Source organism: Cervus canadensis, chromosome 3 (assembly GCF_019320065.1).
Source record: "Cervus canadensis isolate Bull #8, Minnesota chromosome 3, ASM1932006v1, whole genome shotgun sequence".
Taxonomy (NCBI): domain Eukaryota; kingdom Metazoa; phylum Chordata; class Mammalia; order Artiodactyla; family Cervidae; genus Cervus; species Cervus canadensis.
The window spans coordinates 102,093,800-102,111,655 of NC_057388.1; the positions used below are offsets into that span (position 1 = coordinate 102,093,800).

A 17,856-nucleotide genomic window follows, 5' to 3' on the forward strand; every position below is an offset into this window, starting at 1 on the left:
AAGTAACAGACACTTCTCTCATTTTTAAAAAAGGTCAACAATATTTTATTTGTTTAAATAAGAATTTGCAAGGATGGCCAAATCCAGGCCATATTTGTTGGTCTGGCCTACATACTATATAAATACACATACGTACATATACAGCTCTGCAGGGTAACAACCAACTTGGGGTGGAGAGCAGCTACTTCCTTTAGGCTCAGAATGAGCCGTCAGTTTTGATTGCTATAGACAAGGTCCACTTCACCCATTTTGGGACCTCACCACTCACTGGAAGGTTCTAAATCTGTGACCTCTGATTCGAGTGCACACGTTAATGTTTTGGCAACTAAGTACAGATTTATTCATATACTGAAGAAACCTGACAAGGGAAACCAAATAATCAGCACAAAAGCAAATAATGATTTCAGGTGAGTAAAAACAGGATTTTTCACATTCTTGGTTTAAGATTCATAACCACCAAATAGGCATCGATCTTACCTGTAGGTCTTTTTCTTCTATCTTCTTTTGGAGCACTTCAAGGCACTTGGTAAAGTCAGTATGGTCTTGATCAGGAGTTGAAATAATTTCACAGCCCTGTGTTAAATAAGATAAAAGGTAGAAGTTAGTAATGATGTCGAACGAGGAACAAGATCAAGAGCTATAAAAGTAGAGAGAGAGCATCACACGTATCCTATGATGCCTGTGTTATACCTTGATCATTAAAATCATTATCATTATCTTTCTTATTTCACATAACAGGATCTCTCAGCAATGATGTTGGACTACCAAAATAATGATCTGATTATGACAATCATTTTACCCCAAAAAAGTACAGATAATACTACATTAATGGTCTTTAAAACTCACTGCTGTGATAACATTCAAGATTAACATAAGGACATCGGTATGAGTATTACAAAATATACTCACAGTGAAATGAATTCAAACTAAAATGAAACTACTTCTAATAAACATTGAGTTTCTTTGAGCAGACTAAGTTTATGTACATGAATAGAAAAACTAATACCGAGCTAATGATGAACTGATGAACTATATTTTAAGTAAAATCAAGTTAGCTGTCCTATAAAATTCCTTTACAACACCTTTTTCCCCCACTTAAAAAGAAGCAGGGAGAGAGATGGCCTGTGTAAACACGCCTCTCGGATTATCTTTGGGACATAATGAAGTTAATTTATAAGTTCTTTGTCTCCTCTACAACAGATATTTTACCTAGTGAAAAACACTGAAATATATTTATAACTATAACGCCACAAAAGTGCCAGCTCTCTGGCACTAGTGAACTGAGACGGTTCGAGAAACAGTGTTTTTGAAATGACACCTTCTCCTCCAATGTCTTACAGAGGCAAAGGTACGTAAAACCAGAGCACAGCGAGACTTTGGACTTCGTAATTCAGGAATAAAACAATGTGACGTCTCTGACAAACAGCTGAGTAAGGGAAAGTTAAATGTAATCTAGTATATAAAGTTGCCATTCAAAGAGTTCTCAAGGATACAAAACACCCATACTGGCTCTTAAATTATTCCAAAAACCATTCGCAGTAGATTTAAAGGTTCTTCTTTAACTTCAAGGTCTCTTGAAAGGTGTTGGGCTCAAGCTGTGCTTCATTCATTTATGAGTGTCCTACAATGTAGTGACCAATGAAAAAATTAATTTCTCATCATTCAAAAATATATTATGTCCTAAAAGATGCATATGTCATTTTTACAAGATCATCGATAAATACTTTCCTGACCCTAAAAGAACATTGAAATTTACTATAATGGCCAAGCAAGGATATAAAGTTGACTTCTCTCAGGCTAATACCCCTAAAAAAAGAAAAAGACACAAGAATATGCCAGAGCATACAGGAATATTATCAGAGAAGAGGATATTAGATTGTCAACAAACCAAAAAAACTACATTGAAACTTTCTGGAGGGCAGGACTTATATTTTTACTACTGTTCCCAGTGCCTGGCACCAGTGTGCTATATAGTTAAGTGTTCAATAAATAAAATTCTTGAGGAATGAAAAGGTCTGTTGGCAAATGTGGTAGGACAGCGTGGCATCTTATTTTATTGCCAAATATGACAATGATTGATTATCTTCCTTTTTTAAATACTAACCAGAGAAATAATCACTCCAACAAAGGGAAACAAAACTAAAAAGGCAAACAGAAATAGCAATAAAAGAGATGCCTAATAGATCATCATCTGCTTTCACTGTTATCGTCCCAGAATCAACACAGATCCACAGGAAACATTATAGCTAAAGAGAATCCAAGACATCACCTATGTAGTCCCACTATAACAGTTTGCAGATTAAGACAATAAAAAGAAGTTTAATTTGACTAAAAAACTGGACAGCAAGGTATAATTATCAGCAGGTCACATTTAGAAATCCTATTTCTTTACTCCCATGACATGGGAACAAATTCCTAGATAACTGAAAGACCAAGGTCTTCACACATGCTTTGCTGCTCCATCAGGTACAACTCTTTGCAACCACACGAGCTGTAGCCCACCAGGCTCCTCTGTCCATGGGATTCTCCAGGCAAGAATACTGGAGTATTCTTGCCATTTCCTCCTCCAGGGGATCTTCCTGATCAGGGATAGAACCTGCGTCTCTTGTGTCTCCTGAATTGCAGCCAGATTCTTTTACTACCACCCCAAGTTCTTACCGGAGAAGGCAATGGCACCCCACTCTGGTACTCTTGCCTGGAAAATCCCATGGATGGCGGAGCCTGGTGGGCTGCAGTCCATGGGGTCTCTAAGAGTTGGGCGCGACTGAGCGACGTCCCTTTCACTTTTCACTTTCATGCATTGGAGAAGGAAATGGAAACCCACTCCAGTATTCTTGCCTGGAGAATCCCAGGGACGGGGGAGCCTGGTGGGCTGCCGTCTATGGGATCGCACAGAGTCGGACACAACTGAAGCGACCTAGCAGCAGCAGCTGCAAGTTCTTACCATATCTCTAAAGAAGCCCAGGTCTTATGATATCTCTAAAGTTGGCTCCACAGAATATTAATAAAAAAGCTACTTGAACTATAAGACTTAGGCTTGAATAAAATCCTTACTTCATCAACTTCAGATGGACACATGGAGAAGTTTAAGTAAGGACGCAGAGACAGATTACCAGCACTGAAAAATTCAGACTGTATCTAAATAAACTAAAAATGCCTACAAACTCTAACCAAAAGCATTTATCAGTCATCCACAGTTTTTTAGAATTTTGACTAGTTTAAATGATCCTAATATTATCACAGAATAAGGATAAATTCACTAGAAGTAGAAACAGCTCCAGGAGTCCACTCAGGGCAGCTTTTGACACCTAGAAAGGTCACCTACAACACAACACATAGGTCTTTGGCCAATGAAAGATGTTTTCACTGTCTTCCGGGTCTTAAGATAACATATTAATATCTAGAAGAGGAAAAATATAAAAGTAAAGATGAAAAACTATCATGATCCTGCAGACAAGAAAATCATAGAAATATGCTCATAGTTATTTGTAATTATTGGTAATACAGAACAAAGTTCAATTCCCTGGAGTCATAAGAACTGGGCTCTATGAAGATATTCAAGATATGAGACTTGGCCAATTAAAGATAAGGAAGCTGTGGTACATACACACCATGGAATATTACTCAGCTGTTAAAAAGAATTCATTTGAATCAGTTCTGAGATGGATGAAACTGGAGCCCATTATACAGAGTGAAGTAAGCCAGAAAGATAAAGAACATTACAGCATACTAACACATATATATGGAATTTAGAAAGATGGTAATGATAACCCTATATGCAAAACAGAAAAAGAGACACAGATGTACAGAACAGACTTTTGGACTCTGTCGGAGAAGGCGAGGGTGGGATGTTTCGAGAGAACAGCATTGAAACATGCATATTATCTAGGGTGTGACAGATCACCAGCCCAGGTTGGATGCATGAGTAAAGTATATAACATTCTAATAAACAGTTTCCAATGTTAGTTTCCATTAGATATGTGTATTTTACGTTAAGATATAGAGGAATTTTCCTAAGCATAAACCATAAAATTCAACTACTACTATCTCTAATTTTTCTCAGTTGCCTGATATATATATATACACACACCATACATATATGATTTTAAGATATATATTTTTTAGGATACAAATTAGTGTTTTATGAGCCAGCAGGTAGCTCCAATCTCATATTATGCATTTTTCTTGTGTAATTTTTCTCACTCTACAAATAGAAATTTAAATAAGAATTCTAAAAAATAGTTTGCTTTATGAATACACCATTTTTTTTCAAAATGGATTGTTTTCCAGTACTACATTTTATTGATTCTTTTTTTTTTAATTGATTGTGTTTGATACTAAAATTGGAAAGAAAAAGACGGACTGACATTACAAATTTCACTGTGTCAAAGTCAGAGCTATTCTGAATCTGTTCTAACCTAAAAAGGATCTTCTGAAGATGAAGCGCCACAATGCCCACTCTAAAGTGCTTTGCAATAAACTGAGATTTGTTTTAGCCCTAACAATATATAACTTACTTCTCTGAAAAATCAGAGAACCTTAAAGGTTCTCTTAAAATAGGATAATTAAAATTGTGATCTATTGATAATTATCTTTCTCATTGAAATCAATAATAAAGAGTAAAATTTGATTACACGTCTTGTTATTTGAGATATGAGTCACTTTATATGAATTATGATCTTGAATCTCAAGATAACTTTATAAGGTAAACGTAATTGTCACATTTTAAGGTATGTACACTGAAGTATGTGCTTGGTCGCTCAGTCAAGCCCCACTCTTTGCGACCCCATGGACTGTAGCCTGCCAGGCTCCTCTGTCCGCATGGCCTCTCCAGGCAAGAATACTGGAGTACAGAGAGCTTAAATAACTTGCCCAAGTGATAAATAACTTATCACAGCTGATAAGAATAGAGTATGTGATCAAAGAAGCCCATACTCTTCACCTACCATGCTTTGTACTCAACCCTGTTTACAATAAACTTTGGGTATTTTGGAAGGTTTAAGCAGAAAAATGCCTTTATAATTTATGAAAAGTGAAAAGAGTAGTCACTCAGCTGTGTCCAACTCTTTGTAACCCCATGGACTCCAGCCCACCAGGTTCCTCTGTTCATGGGACTCTCTACACAAGAATACTGGAGTGGGTTGCCATTTCCTTCTCCCAGGGATCTTCCTGACCCAGGGATTGAACCTGGGTCTCCTGCATGGCAGATTCTTTACTGTCTGAGCCACCAGGGCAGCCCAATTTACATGAATCTTTATTTAATTGGTTTTCCCCAGTTTTAAATACCTGAAAAGTCTTTAACTGTCAGGCAGACATGAAACCTGCCTGATTCCATGCTGTTTACATTGTAGCCCAAGGCTTGGAGGACTCAGCGTACCCACAAACATCTGAAATGGGCAGTGAATGCTTAGTTATCCTTTTCCTTCCTTTTTTTCTGCATTTCTAACTCATTATATTGTCGCTATATTTATCATTTATGATATAATTCACTTTTTTGGCTATTAAACATATCTTTCTGATCAATATCTCTGTATAGAGGGGTTTATTTCTGATTATTTTTCTTAGACTTGAATTCTAAAAATGAAACTACTGGAAAAGTTATAAGAACATTTTTTAATGACTCTTGATAGATTGCCAGGGTGTTTCCTAGGAAGGTTGAAAATACGAACATTCCTACTGGTGTATGAGGATAAAAAAAGTTTCTTCTTTTAAAATGTAATACTAGGAAAGATAATTCATCATGAATTTCTTACTGTGAATTAATTTACTTGCTATACTTCCTCCTTAATTACAAACAAATCATTAAGGAAAAGACTGTCATTGGAGAGGAAGGGAAAAGAAAGACAATTCCCGAGTGTGAAGCAGGGCTGGTACTAGAAGCAGTTTGCCCAACTGAGGACTGAGGTGGTAAAGAACAGTATGACAGAAAAGGACGGTTCTGGGAAGGGAAACAGGTGTCAATCAAGGGTGAAGAGGAGGAGGCAAGAAGATGTCAAGATCGCCTCTCAAGCTGACTCTGAAAACATGAAACTTAATATCCCATCAAATGAGAAAATTGGTAATTTTTTTTTTAAATAAAGCAATCATATAATATGAGTTTTGCAGTGTCTTAAAATTCTAGCTCCCATACACTATTTTCCCCTATCCACTACTGAAGCAGTCTTTCTTTTTGTATGTCGTTTTTCAGTCCCTAAGTTGTGTCCAACTCCCCGGACTGCAGCACGCCAGGCTTCCCTGTCCTTCACCATCTCCCAGAGTTTGCTCAAACTCATGTCCACTGAGTCAGTGATGCCATCTTGTTGGGATACGTTCAAAAATATTTAGGGAGATACACTCAAGAGTCTTAAAGAATTGAATATATTACATTTTTAATAATGAAGTTCCATAATCTTTTATTAAACTGAATTGACCAGAACTCTGTAATAAGAAATAGCCTGCCAGATTAAGAGAACAGGAGGCATAAAGCAAAATGACTTATACTCCGAATAATCAAAGATAGAGATCTAAAATTAGCCCAAACTTGTTCTCAAATTTGCTAAGAAGGGGAATAGTTACATAAAGCCAATTGGAATCTAAATGATCTATGTGCCTTGATACAGGTATGAAAATTGGCTTTTTACCCTGTAGAGATGTTATCACAAAAGTAACTATTTCCCACTTTCCTCTTTATTGTATAAAGCATACTGTGGTAGATTGCTACTTCAGTTTTATTTACCAGACTTCTAAAAACATTGCTACTTTTCAAGGTAGAAATTATCAAGTGACAACTGATGAGAAACAATTTCTTCAGCAAGAATGTCACATGATTAAACTCTTAAAAACTCTTAAGTAACAGATTGCCTAAAATAATCAAGTGTTCTCTTTCTGTTTTTCTAGATGGTATATAAAAGAAAAGAATAAATGTAATTTAACCTTGCAGCAATTCTCCATTCAATCCCAAACACAGAGAGACATTCTAATCTGCTATAATCTTCACTGCCCTGGGTGTTGTAAAATAACCTTTCCTTTCAACATGGCATTGAACAAAAACTTTAAACATTTCAAACAAGAAAACCACCACTTCTATTAACAGAAGTCAAACGTCATTTTAAAACAGCACAAGGTCTCAAATGATGGCTTCTTTGCTAAGAGCAGAGTCAAGAGTTCGCAGTGGAAGAGGGTGCCTAAAAGATTTAACACATCAGGCTCAGAATGCTTTTTTATAGCCTGCTTGCAAGGCTGCCCTTTGGACTAGTCCTGGAGGACTTGAACGGTAAACAGTTTCCTACACTGACAGACAACTTTCCCCCACAGAGGCTCACTGTGCCTAACTTACTTGTACAAACAACACGGTTTACACTGAGAACCTGTTTTGTTATGCTTGTTGTTTGTTTGGCCCCCAGTAAATTCTGGGCATTAAGTCCCCAATGAGCTTCCTTGGTGGCAACACAACACACTTCTTACAATGTGATTAAGGGCATCGTGTGACTCCACTGGGAAAGGACTCTTCTGACTAGTGACTCATTTTCTCCAGAATTTCTGCAGTGCCTTTCCTTTAGCTGATTCTGCTTCCCAGCCTCTCTCTGTAATAAATCACAGCTGTACGTCTGACTATATACCAAGTCCCATGAGTCCTCTCGTCAATTATGGATTGTGGAGCTCGTCATGGGAACCCTCAAGCCAAAGAGCTACAGATCCTTCCTCCCTTAGGAGGCTTGAATAAGCTTCTACTTTATTATGTTCCTACAAGCACGCAGACCCAGAGATCTGGTCTTGTCCGGGGGCTGTTCCTTCACACCCACTACAAACATGCCAAGGATGGAACTGGTATCCACTGGCTCTCTTCCAAGTCTCCCCAAAACAGCGAGGATGTGGGTGCGATAGGAGTGGGAGCACTGAAGGAATCCAGGGGAGGCGGGGGGTGGGGGTGGGTGTTCAATTACTCAGACCTCAGCAGACACAGAAAAGGGAAACTGAATACTCACAAAAGGAAGCTGCAAGATTTCCTCAACCTGTGAAACTGATTCTCACTTTACTTGGAGAAAACTCTCTTTTCATCCAGAGAGTTACGGTGTAATGGCCAAAAAAGTGCATGCATTCTGCGGTCAGAATCCCGCTTAGATCCTACTTAAACCATTTCCGACCTCTGTAAGGTTGTGTAAATTGCTCAACCCCTCTGTGTTTCCATAGTCAACTGTAAAATGTAGGTGACAGTTCCAACCTGATAGAATGTGATGTAAGGAATAGTAAAGTGTTAGTCGCTCAGTCGTGGCCAACTCTTTGCGACCCCATGGACTGCAGCCCGCCAGGCTCCTCTGTCCATGGGGTTCTCCAAGCAAGAATACTGGAGGGGGTAGCCATTCCCTTCTTCAGGGGATCTTCCCAACCCAGGGTCTCCTGCATTGCAGGCAGATTCTTTACCATCTGAGCCATCAGGGAAGGCTCAGGCTGTAAAGAATTACATGAATTTATAAATGAAAGTAACAAAGGATTACATGAATTTACAAATGAAAGTACGCATAAAAGTGTCTGGTATTCTGGAAACACTTCAAAGTAATTATTGCCTATTACTCTTTTCAAGATTATGTTGAAATGGGAGGGGGTTTCAAAAGGGAGAGGATATATGTATACATACGGCTGATTCATGTTGAGGTTTAACAGAAAACAGCAAAATTCTGTAAAGCAATTATCCTTCAATAAAAAATAAACACATTAAAAAAAAAAGATTACGTTGAGAATTTCACACCCCAATCTTTAAAAGTAGAGAAAACCTGAAACACAACAAACTTACAAGCGTCCAAATATATTTCATCCTTTCAGAAACCAACATACTACCCTAACTGTTAATGGATAAAGGGTAGTTTCTCAACAGTCAAACTCACTTGAGAAGCATAATACTAAGGTAAACAAAATTAAAAATTTGGCAAACTTACTTAAAATGATACTGTTTATGGTGAATTTTCTAGAGGGACCTACACACTGTCAAATTTCACAAATGCTTGTGATCACAGAAGTGTTTTTTATACTCATATTGTGTGGCACTTCATGTGAATCTTTTTTATACCAAGTATCTAAAAGCAGCATTAGATAGCCGAGTCATACAAACTTTCATGAGAATCTACTAATTGCTGGGATCCCAGAATGAATGACAGAATTCAGGTTGCAGGAGATCACACATTAATAGGATAAGGAGGAATTATGATAAAAATTAAAATTATGATAAAAATTATATCAATCAGGTTCTGCAAGGAAAAAACAAAGGAAGGAATACATAACAGCTACGGGGGAGAACCTGGGGGAGAATTGATGAGAAGAGGGTTCCATGAGCCAAATGAATGAGGAGAGAGAATCAGTCACACAGACCCCACAGATCAGAGTTAGAGGAGAAGCAGCACGTTGGCCTGGCCCTGGAGTCATCGCTGAGGCACTGGAGAGTGCTTAGAAATTTAAAGAGCTCAGATATTAAAGAATCTGCCTACAATGCAGGATGTCTGGGTTCAATCCCTGGGTCAGGAAGATCCCCTGGAGGAGGGAGTGAAAACCCACTGCAGTATTCTGGCCCGGAGAATTCCATGGACAGAAGAGCCTGGTGGGCTACAGTCCATGGCATCACAAAGAGAAATTTAAAGGGCAAAGGCTCCCCCTTTTCAAATGCCTTAAGTATGCTAAACAAATCAAAAACAAAACAGGCTTTGAAAAATAAAGACAATTTGAAAGGACTACGATTGAGGCAAGCACAAGAATGAAGGTGTATTCCTGAGACAGACTCACATAAAGTCCCCTGCCTGTCTCATCATTCCCTTCCTGCGATGCTAATAAGCAGAAGCCAACCAGTTGTAAGAATATAAAGTGAAGAATCTGTCATTCAGTTGTCAATGGAAACTGCCTGTCTATAATTCCCTTAACAAAGCCTTTATAGCTCAGCATATGTTAATTAGTTTTAAAGCTTAAGCCTAAGAAATTACTGTACTCAGGGGATGTGTGTGTATGTGTCTGTGTGTGTGTGTGAGTTTTACACTTAAAAAAGTATACCGATAAATGGAATTGAGCTTTATATACTTATACAGTTTTCTCCATCTGGCGTAAGAGTCAAACTTGCTAATGTTTTAAATTTCTCATAGTCCAGCTTGCCTTTTCTCTAAATTAATTAATTGTGGACTGCCCTGGTGGCTCAGATGATAAAGAATCTGCCTGCAGGCGGAGGTTCGATCCCTGGGTCAGAAAGATCCCCAGTATTACCATGTCTAAAATATGTTGACATCTGGCTGGGCAGAAGTGGGTAAGAGACACGGCTAAAGGAGAAAATAATAACATACATGAGATTAGGCAGAGCAATGCAGAAGTTTTTCACTGAAGATTAAAAGCATCTGTCCAGATTCTGTTAAATTTAAAGAAAATTGAACCCAAGGCATTGTCAAACTCAAAAGAATGTTATCATTGACTATGAAGCAAATTAACATTCATAAATTATATATTTATGGAAAAGAAATGACTAGAAATCCCTTTAAACCAATGTTACTAAGGATAGTTATTCAAAAGCTCTTAAGTAAACAATTTTGCTAAGTAAAACAAAATACTACCACTTAACATTAACATATTCTTTAAGCACTTCGAGAGCTCCTCTACATGTGTAACATTCAGTTCATCAGTTCAATCAGTCGTGTCTGACTCTCTGTGACCCCATGGACTGCAGCACGCTAGGCCTCCCTGTCCATCACCAACTCACGGAGCTTACTCAAACTCATATTCATTGAGTTGGTGATGTCATTCAACAATCTCATCCTCTGTTGTCCCTTCAGTCTTTCACAGTCTCAGGGTCCTTTCCAATGAGTCAGTTCTTCACATCAGGTGGTCAAAGTATTGGCATTTCAGCTTCAGCATTAGTCCTTTCAGTGAATATTCAGGACTGATTTCCTTTAGGATGGACTGGTTGGAACTGCCTGCAGTCCAAGGGACTCTCAAGAGTCTTCTCCAACACCACAGTCCAAAAGCATCAATTCTTTAGCGCTCAGCTTTCTTTACAGTTCAATTCTCACATCCATACATGACTACTGGAAAAACTATAGCCTTGACTAGACAGACTTTTGTTGGCAAAGTAATGTCTCTGCTTTTTAAAATGCTATCTAGGTTTGTCATAGCTTTTCTTCCAAGGAGCAAGCATCTTTTAATTTCATGGCTGTAGTCTCCATCTGCAGTGATTTTGCAGTCCCAAAAAATAAAGTCTGTCACTGTTTCCATTGTTTCCCCAACCATTTGCCGTGAAGAAATTGGGCCAGATGCCATGATCTTAGTTTTCTGAATGTTGCATTTTAAGCCAACTTTTTCACTCTCCTCTTTCACTTTCATCAAGAGGCTTTTTAGTTCCTCTTCACTTTCTGCCATAAAAGTGTGTCATCTGCATATTTGAGGTTACTGATATTTCTCCTGGCAATCTTGATTCCAGCTTGTGCTTCATCCAGCCCAGAATTTCTCGTGATGTACTCTGCACATAAGTTAAATAAGCAGGGTGACAATATACAGCCTTGACATACTCCTTTCTCAATTTGGAACCAGTCTGTTGTTCCATGTCCAGTTCTAACTGTTGCTTCCTGACCTGCATACATAGATCTCAGGAGGCAGGTCAGGTGGTCTGGTATTCCCATCTCTTGAAGAATTTTCCACAGTTTGTTGTGATCCACACAGTCAAAGGCTTTGGCATAGTCAATAAAGCAGAAGTAGATGTCGTTCTGGAATTCTCTTGCTTTTTCAATGATCCAACTGATGTTGGCAATTTGATCTCCGGTTCCTCTGCCTTTTCTCAATCCAGCTTGAATATCTGGGAGTTCACGGTTCATGTATTGTTGAAGCCTGGCTTGGACAATTTTGAGCATTACTTTGCTAGCGTGTGAGATGAGTGCAATTGTGTGGTAGTTTGAGCATTCTTTGGCATTGCCTTTCTTTGAGATTGGAATGAAAACTGACCTTTTCCAGTCCTATGGCCACTGCTGAGTTTTCCAAATTTGCTGGCATATTGAGTGCACAAATCTTTTAGGATTTGAAATAGCCCAACTGGAATTCCATCACCTCCACTAGCTTTGTTCATAGTGATGCGTCCTAAGGCCCACTTGACTTCACGTTCCAGGATACCTGGCTATAGGTGAGTGACCACACCATCGTGATTATCTGGGTCTGAAGTTCTTTTGTACAGTTCTTCTGTGTATTCTTGCCACCTCTTCTTATTATCTTCTTCTTCAGTTAGGTCGATACTGTTTCTGTCCTTTATTGAACCCATCTTTGCATGAAATGTTCCCTTGGTATCTCTAATTTTTGAAGAGATCTCTAGTCCCTCCCATTCTATTGTTTTCCTTTATTTATTGCACTGATCACTGAGGATGCCTTTCTTATCTCTGCACTGATATCTTTCCACTTATGTCTTTGCACTGATCACTGAGGAAGGCTGTATGTTGTCACCTGCTTATCTAACATATGAAGAGTACATCATGCGAAATGTTAGGTTGTATGAATTATAAGTTGGAATCAAGATTGTCGGGAGAAATATCAACAACCTTGATATGCAAAAAAAAAAAATCTCCTTGCAGTCCCTTGAACAGCAAAGAGAACAAACCAGTCAATCCTAAAGGAAATCAACCCTGAATATTCACTGGAAGGACTGATGCTGAAACTGAACCTTCAATACTTTGGCTACCTGATGCAAAGAGCCAATTCATCGGAAAAGACCCTGATGGTGGGAAAAACTGAAGGCAGGAGGAGAAGGGGACAACAGAGGATGAGATGGTCGGATGCCATCACCGACTCAATGGACGAGTTTGAGCAAGCTCTGGGAAATGGTGCAGGACAGGGAAGCCTGGCAGGCTGCAGTCCAGGGGCTTACAAAGAGTCGGACAGGACCGAGCAACTGAACAACAGATATGTGCATGATACCACTTTAATGGCTGAAAGTGAAGAGGAACTAAAGAGCCTCTTGATGAGGATGAAAGAGGAGACTGAAAAAGTTGGCTTAAAATTCAACATTCAAAAAATGAAAACCATGGCATCTGGTCCCATCACTTCATGATAAGTAGATGGGGGAAAAAAGTAGAAACAGTGACAGATTTTATTTTCTTGGGCTCCAAAATCACTGTGGATGGTGACCGCAGCCATCAAATTAAAAGACACTTGCTCCTTGGAAGAAAAGTTATGACAAACCTAGACAGCATACTGAAAAGCAGAGACAACACTTTGCTGAGAAAGGTCCATATGGTCAAAGCTACGGTTTTTCCATAAGTCATGTACAGACATGAGAGTTGGATCAAAAGAAGTCTGAGCACCGAAGAATTGATGCTTTTGAATTGTGGTGCTGGAGAAGACTCTTGAGACTCCCTTGGGCAGCAAGGAGACTAAACCAGTCAAAATATTCATCAGAAGAACTGATGTTAAAGCCAAAGCTCCAATACTTTGGCCACCTGACATGAAGAGCCAGCTCACTGGAAAAGACCCAGATGCTGGGAAAGATTGAGAGCAGGAGAAGGGGACGACAAGGATGACATGGTTGGATGGCATCACTGACTTGATAGATATGAGCGTGAACAAACTCTAGGAGGCTGTGAAGGACAGGGAAGCCTGGCGTGCTGAGGTTCATGGGGTTGCAGAGTCTGACATGACTTAGCGACTAAAGGACAAAGACAACATAATTTAATAACCTATTGGTTTGTTTGGTCACTCTTTGTCTAGCCCAGCTATTGCAGTTCGACTCTTGCTACCCCAGAATTGGGGGTGAAGGACACTGACATGATGGAACTGCGAAGGGAAAGCGTCTGGTTCTCACACTGACTATCATTGCTTTGCTGGCATTCTTTCCTGGGGATGTTAATTACCTTGTGCATAAATAACAATCCTGTCCAACAGACCAAGTATGTAATCTGTTGAAAAGCAGGGTGAGGAACTGAATCCTAGTTTTCACAAAATTCTTTTCATAAAAAAATATAATGGACACTGATCCAAAAGCTGTCTTAACTCTATCATTTTCCTAAAGTCCCTTAGGTTTTTTGAGCCTGAGTTTCCACATCATAAAATTTGGCTAAATAACACAATTCAATGTCTATTATATTTTAAACTATTTTACATTTATCATTGTATTTATAACATATTATTATCTTCTATCCTACACATCTACGTTTATGGAAAAACATTTTATTCTGTGACTCTTTAAGACATTAAATACTGCAACTAGTTCCTAAACATTCTAAGTATAAGGAAGCATGCTTTAAAATCCCACTCCTATATCCAGTAAAGACCCCAAAGACTATACAATGAAAGAATATCAGAAGTTACATGAGATATTACAGTTTCTTCAAAAGGTCTCAGGAAACTGAAACACATGAGGGCATGATTGATGGAATAATTAAAAAGACTGAAGTAGGTGATTTTAGCCTTGAATCAAGGAAACACTGACTGACTCAGAAAGTGAAAGATATAAAGTAAAATAAAATATCAAGGGGAAAATCTGTAAGAGACATTCCTCATTCTGAGTCCATATTAGTGAACCAGGCAGAGAAGAACTAAGACAAATGGGCAAAAGGGGAAACACAAAGATGTCACAGCTATCTGAGAAGGAGGCTTTATGGAATAAATTAAGAATGGCATACCATATGCCTCGGGAAGTGGACAGCAATCAGCTGGTCAACTATAATCATATCTATATGTTTAATATTAAAACTATCAGCATGGAAAAACACATTGACAGTGACAAGTCACACTGCTACTCATTTGAAATTTCAGGTTATGCTTTGGCATGGATCCAGCGGTATACCACGGCTTCACTAAAATATGCAGTTTTCAAACTGCTGCATGTTAACAAGAGGCATAAATTGTACATCCTGGTTCTTATCCCATGGACCATATGGAATTAAGCAGTGGATCAGAGCTTGCCCCACTTCTTGTCCAAAACCCAAAGGAATACATAATTAAGGGTTATAGACATAAAGACTAATGATTAAGTGGTTGGGATGTAACCTAACTTGAAGAAGGTTATGCATATAAAGATCTAATGAAAGAAAATGTGCTTTTATTTTCCTCTTTCTTCTTACATAGCAGTGAAAGTTTGCGATCCCATGGACTGTAGCCCACCAGGCTCCTCTCTTCCTCGAATTCTCCAGGCAAGAATACTGGAGTGGGGTGCCATGCCCTTCTCCAGGGGATCTTCCAGACCCTGAGATCCATCCGGGATCTCCTGCATTGCAGGCAGATTCTTTACCATCTGAGCCATCAAGTTACATATTACAAATTAAAGACCAAGAATGCACTGTGATGATATGAAAACATTTTTCCCATTGCCTAACAATCGGCTTTATCAGTACTAAGTCAGATGGTTTGTTAGCCCTCTCCACATAGCTATCAATGATCCTTGCCTACTGATATTGATGCCCTTGTGCAGCCTTACTGCACATTTACCAGGGTTCATCTCTATGACTAACAACATCTGGCAGAAGAGACAGGAAGATGATACATCACTGATGAAATCAAGTTACAAAAAAGACCACGATTTCTGTTTTGGCAAGCTCTATTGCATGCATGTTTTCTTTTCCCTCCCTCTTTTCCTGGAAAGCAGTCTGCCATGATGTGAGCAGCCCAATGGCAAGGAGCTGACACCTCCAACAAAGAGCCAGTGAGAAATAACAACCAGTAAAACCAACAACCAGAGCAATAATCTTGGAAACAATTTCTGTAGTCCCAAGGGAGCCGTGACATGCCTGAAAAATCAAGCTGTGTTATAACTTCATGAGAAACCTTGAACCAGAACCACCCTATTATTAAATAACTGACTCTCATATTTCTTACCAAGAGATCCTGTGCAAGAGAAACACTGTTTGCTGTTTTTTTTTTTTAAATTGGAGATAATTGCTTAACAATGTTGTGTTGGCTTCTGCCATACAGCTGATGTGAGTCAGCCCTAAGTATACATACGTCCCCTCCCTCTTCAGCTCCGCGCCGCCCCCCAGCCGACCCTACCCCACCCCTCCAGGCCTTCACAGGGCACAAGGCACCGGCTCCCTGTGCTATACAGCGATTGCCCATTGTTACCTGTTTTACACACGGTAATAAATATGTTTCAATGCTACTCTCTCAATTCGTCTACCCTCTCCTTCCCCTCGCCATGTCAAGTCTCTTCTCTGTGTCTGCATCTCCACTGCTGCCCAGCAAATAGGTTCATCAGTACCATTTTTCTAGATTCCATATATGTGTTATTAATAATACACAATACTTGCTTTTCGCTTTTTGACTCAGTCCACTCTGTAACATCCACCTCACTAGAACTGACTCAAACACATTCCTTTTTATGGCTGATTGTTTGCTGTTTTAAGCTGCTACATTTTAGGACAATTTATTATGTAGTAATAACTAGTGAATACAAATGGCAAGAACTGGGATATACTCTGTTCAGAAGCTGACAAACCAACCACTTGATATTTTAGTGTTTTCAGAAGTTTATCATGCAAACCAATTTTAAAGTCCTATGAATCAGTGCTGGCTACGAATCTGCTTCATGCTTTAAACAAAAATTTAGCATTTTAAATTTCTTCTTTAATTTACTTTCCACAATAGAGCCTCAGCTTTACCTTCATTGAAGATCCAGACCAGGTGCAAAAAAAAAAAAAAAAGTGTATGAAAGTGGAAATAACCTCCTTTCACTTGTAACAGATCAAGTGCTTCAGTTGGAGATAATGGCTTACATGAATTGTGTGTAACAGTGCATTAACTTATTGTCATTACCATCATTATTAAACACAGCCAAACATTCACCATGTGCTCCACATGAGCTTCTACAAGACGTCACTGGCGCCCTGTAGGAACACAGCCAAAGAATTCAAAAGCAATGAATTCTCATCTACACATAAAGGGAAAAAAAAGAAAAATTGATTGTGCTCCATCAACTTAGAAGTATGCAATGTAGGAATTATAAGGTTCAGTTAGTCTTTCTTCTTGAACTAAACCTCAACAAACATAAATGAGTTTTGGAGATTAAAATCAAAAGTGACGCAGGAAATGCAAGAGAAATTCATCTAAAGGTATTAACTCAAAATTCCCCTTTACCCCTGAGCCATTCAGAGAGAAAACACCCTGGCTTCCATTCTTTCCAGCTATGCCCTTATGTTCTGCAGGAACTGTCAGACGACACTTGCAGTTGTGGCAAGCCCGAAGCATGAGGGTGGGTGGCTGGGGCAGGTGCGGGGCGGGGAGTTGAGGGGAAAGGGGAAAGGGAGGGAGAGAGAGAGAGAAAACAGACACATCTGGCCAGATCTTCAACTGGTTTCTGAGTCTGCCTGTCCCTGCCTCTCCTGCTGTTTCTTCAGCTCCTGAAAATATGATTAATGTCTATGAATTGGCAAAACTCTGGTTTGTAAGCAAGGCTGAGGGCTTTCCGTCCCAACGAGGTTGAGGTACGGAGTTAATGAGAAGTGAGGCTGTGGGGAATGAACAGCAACATGCCAATGTTAAAGTAATTGAGCATGAATATCAAACACCGACTTGGGAACAGTCTTCATTTGCGGATGGGAGGTCTGATCAGCTGCTGGGTGGATGGCATGGGTGCACAGACCTGCATTCATTGCTGGCCTCAGAATTTCCATCACAACAGGCTACACTTTATAACCTTGGTAACTTGCTTCCTCAGCTAGATTCCTATTTCCCTTTTCTTCTCTTCCTTTTGTTCTTTTTCCCTCCTCTGCTTCATGCTCTTCCTCTTCTTTTACTTCCATTCTACGAAAGCTTTCCTCTTGTTTACGAAGTTATCTCATCTATCCTCAAGCCTCACAAAGAATTTAAAGCTCCTCTCAATAATTGCTTTTTCTTTAGAATATGCATAATTTACTAATGCCAGTTCAGAATAACACAGATGAT

General features: G+C 39.2%; 1 protein-coding gene across 4 annotated transcripts in view; it reads right to left on the reverse strand.

The window, feature by feature from the left end:
* Positions 1-17,856, reverse strand: part of TPK1 (thiamin pyrophosphokinase 1) — a 354,923-nt gene that overhangs the window by 176,079 nt on the left and 160,988 nt on the right. For all 4 annotated transcript variants that reach the window (XM_043463952.1, XM_043463953.1, XM_043463950.1 and 1 more), the window contains exon 6: positions 478-573. In XM_043463952.1, the coding sequence (XP_043319887.1) occupies positions 478-573 (96 nt within the window). The remainder of the gene's footprint in view (positions 1-477; positions 574-17,856) is intronic.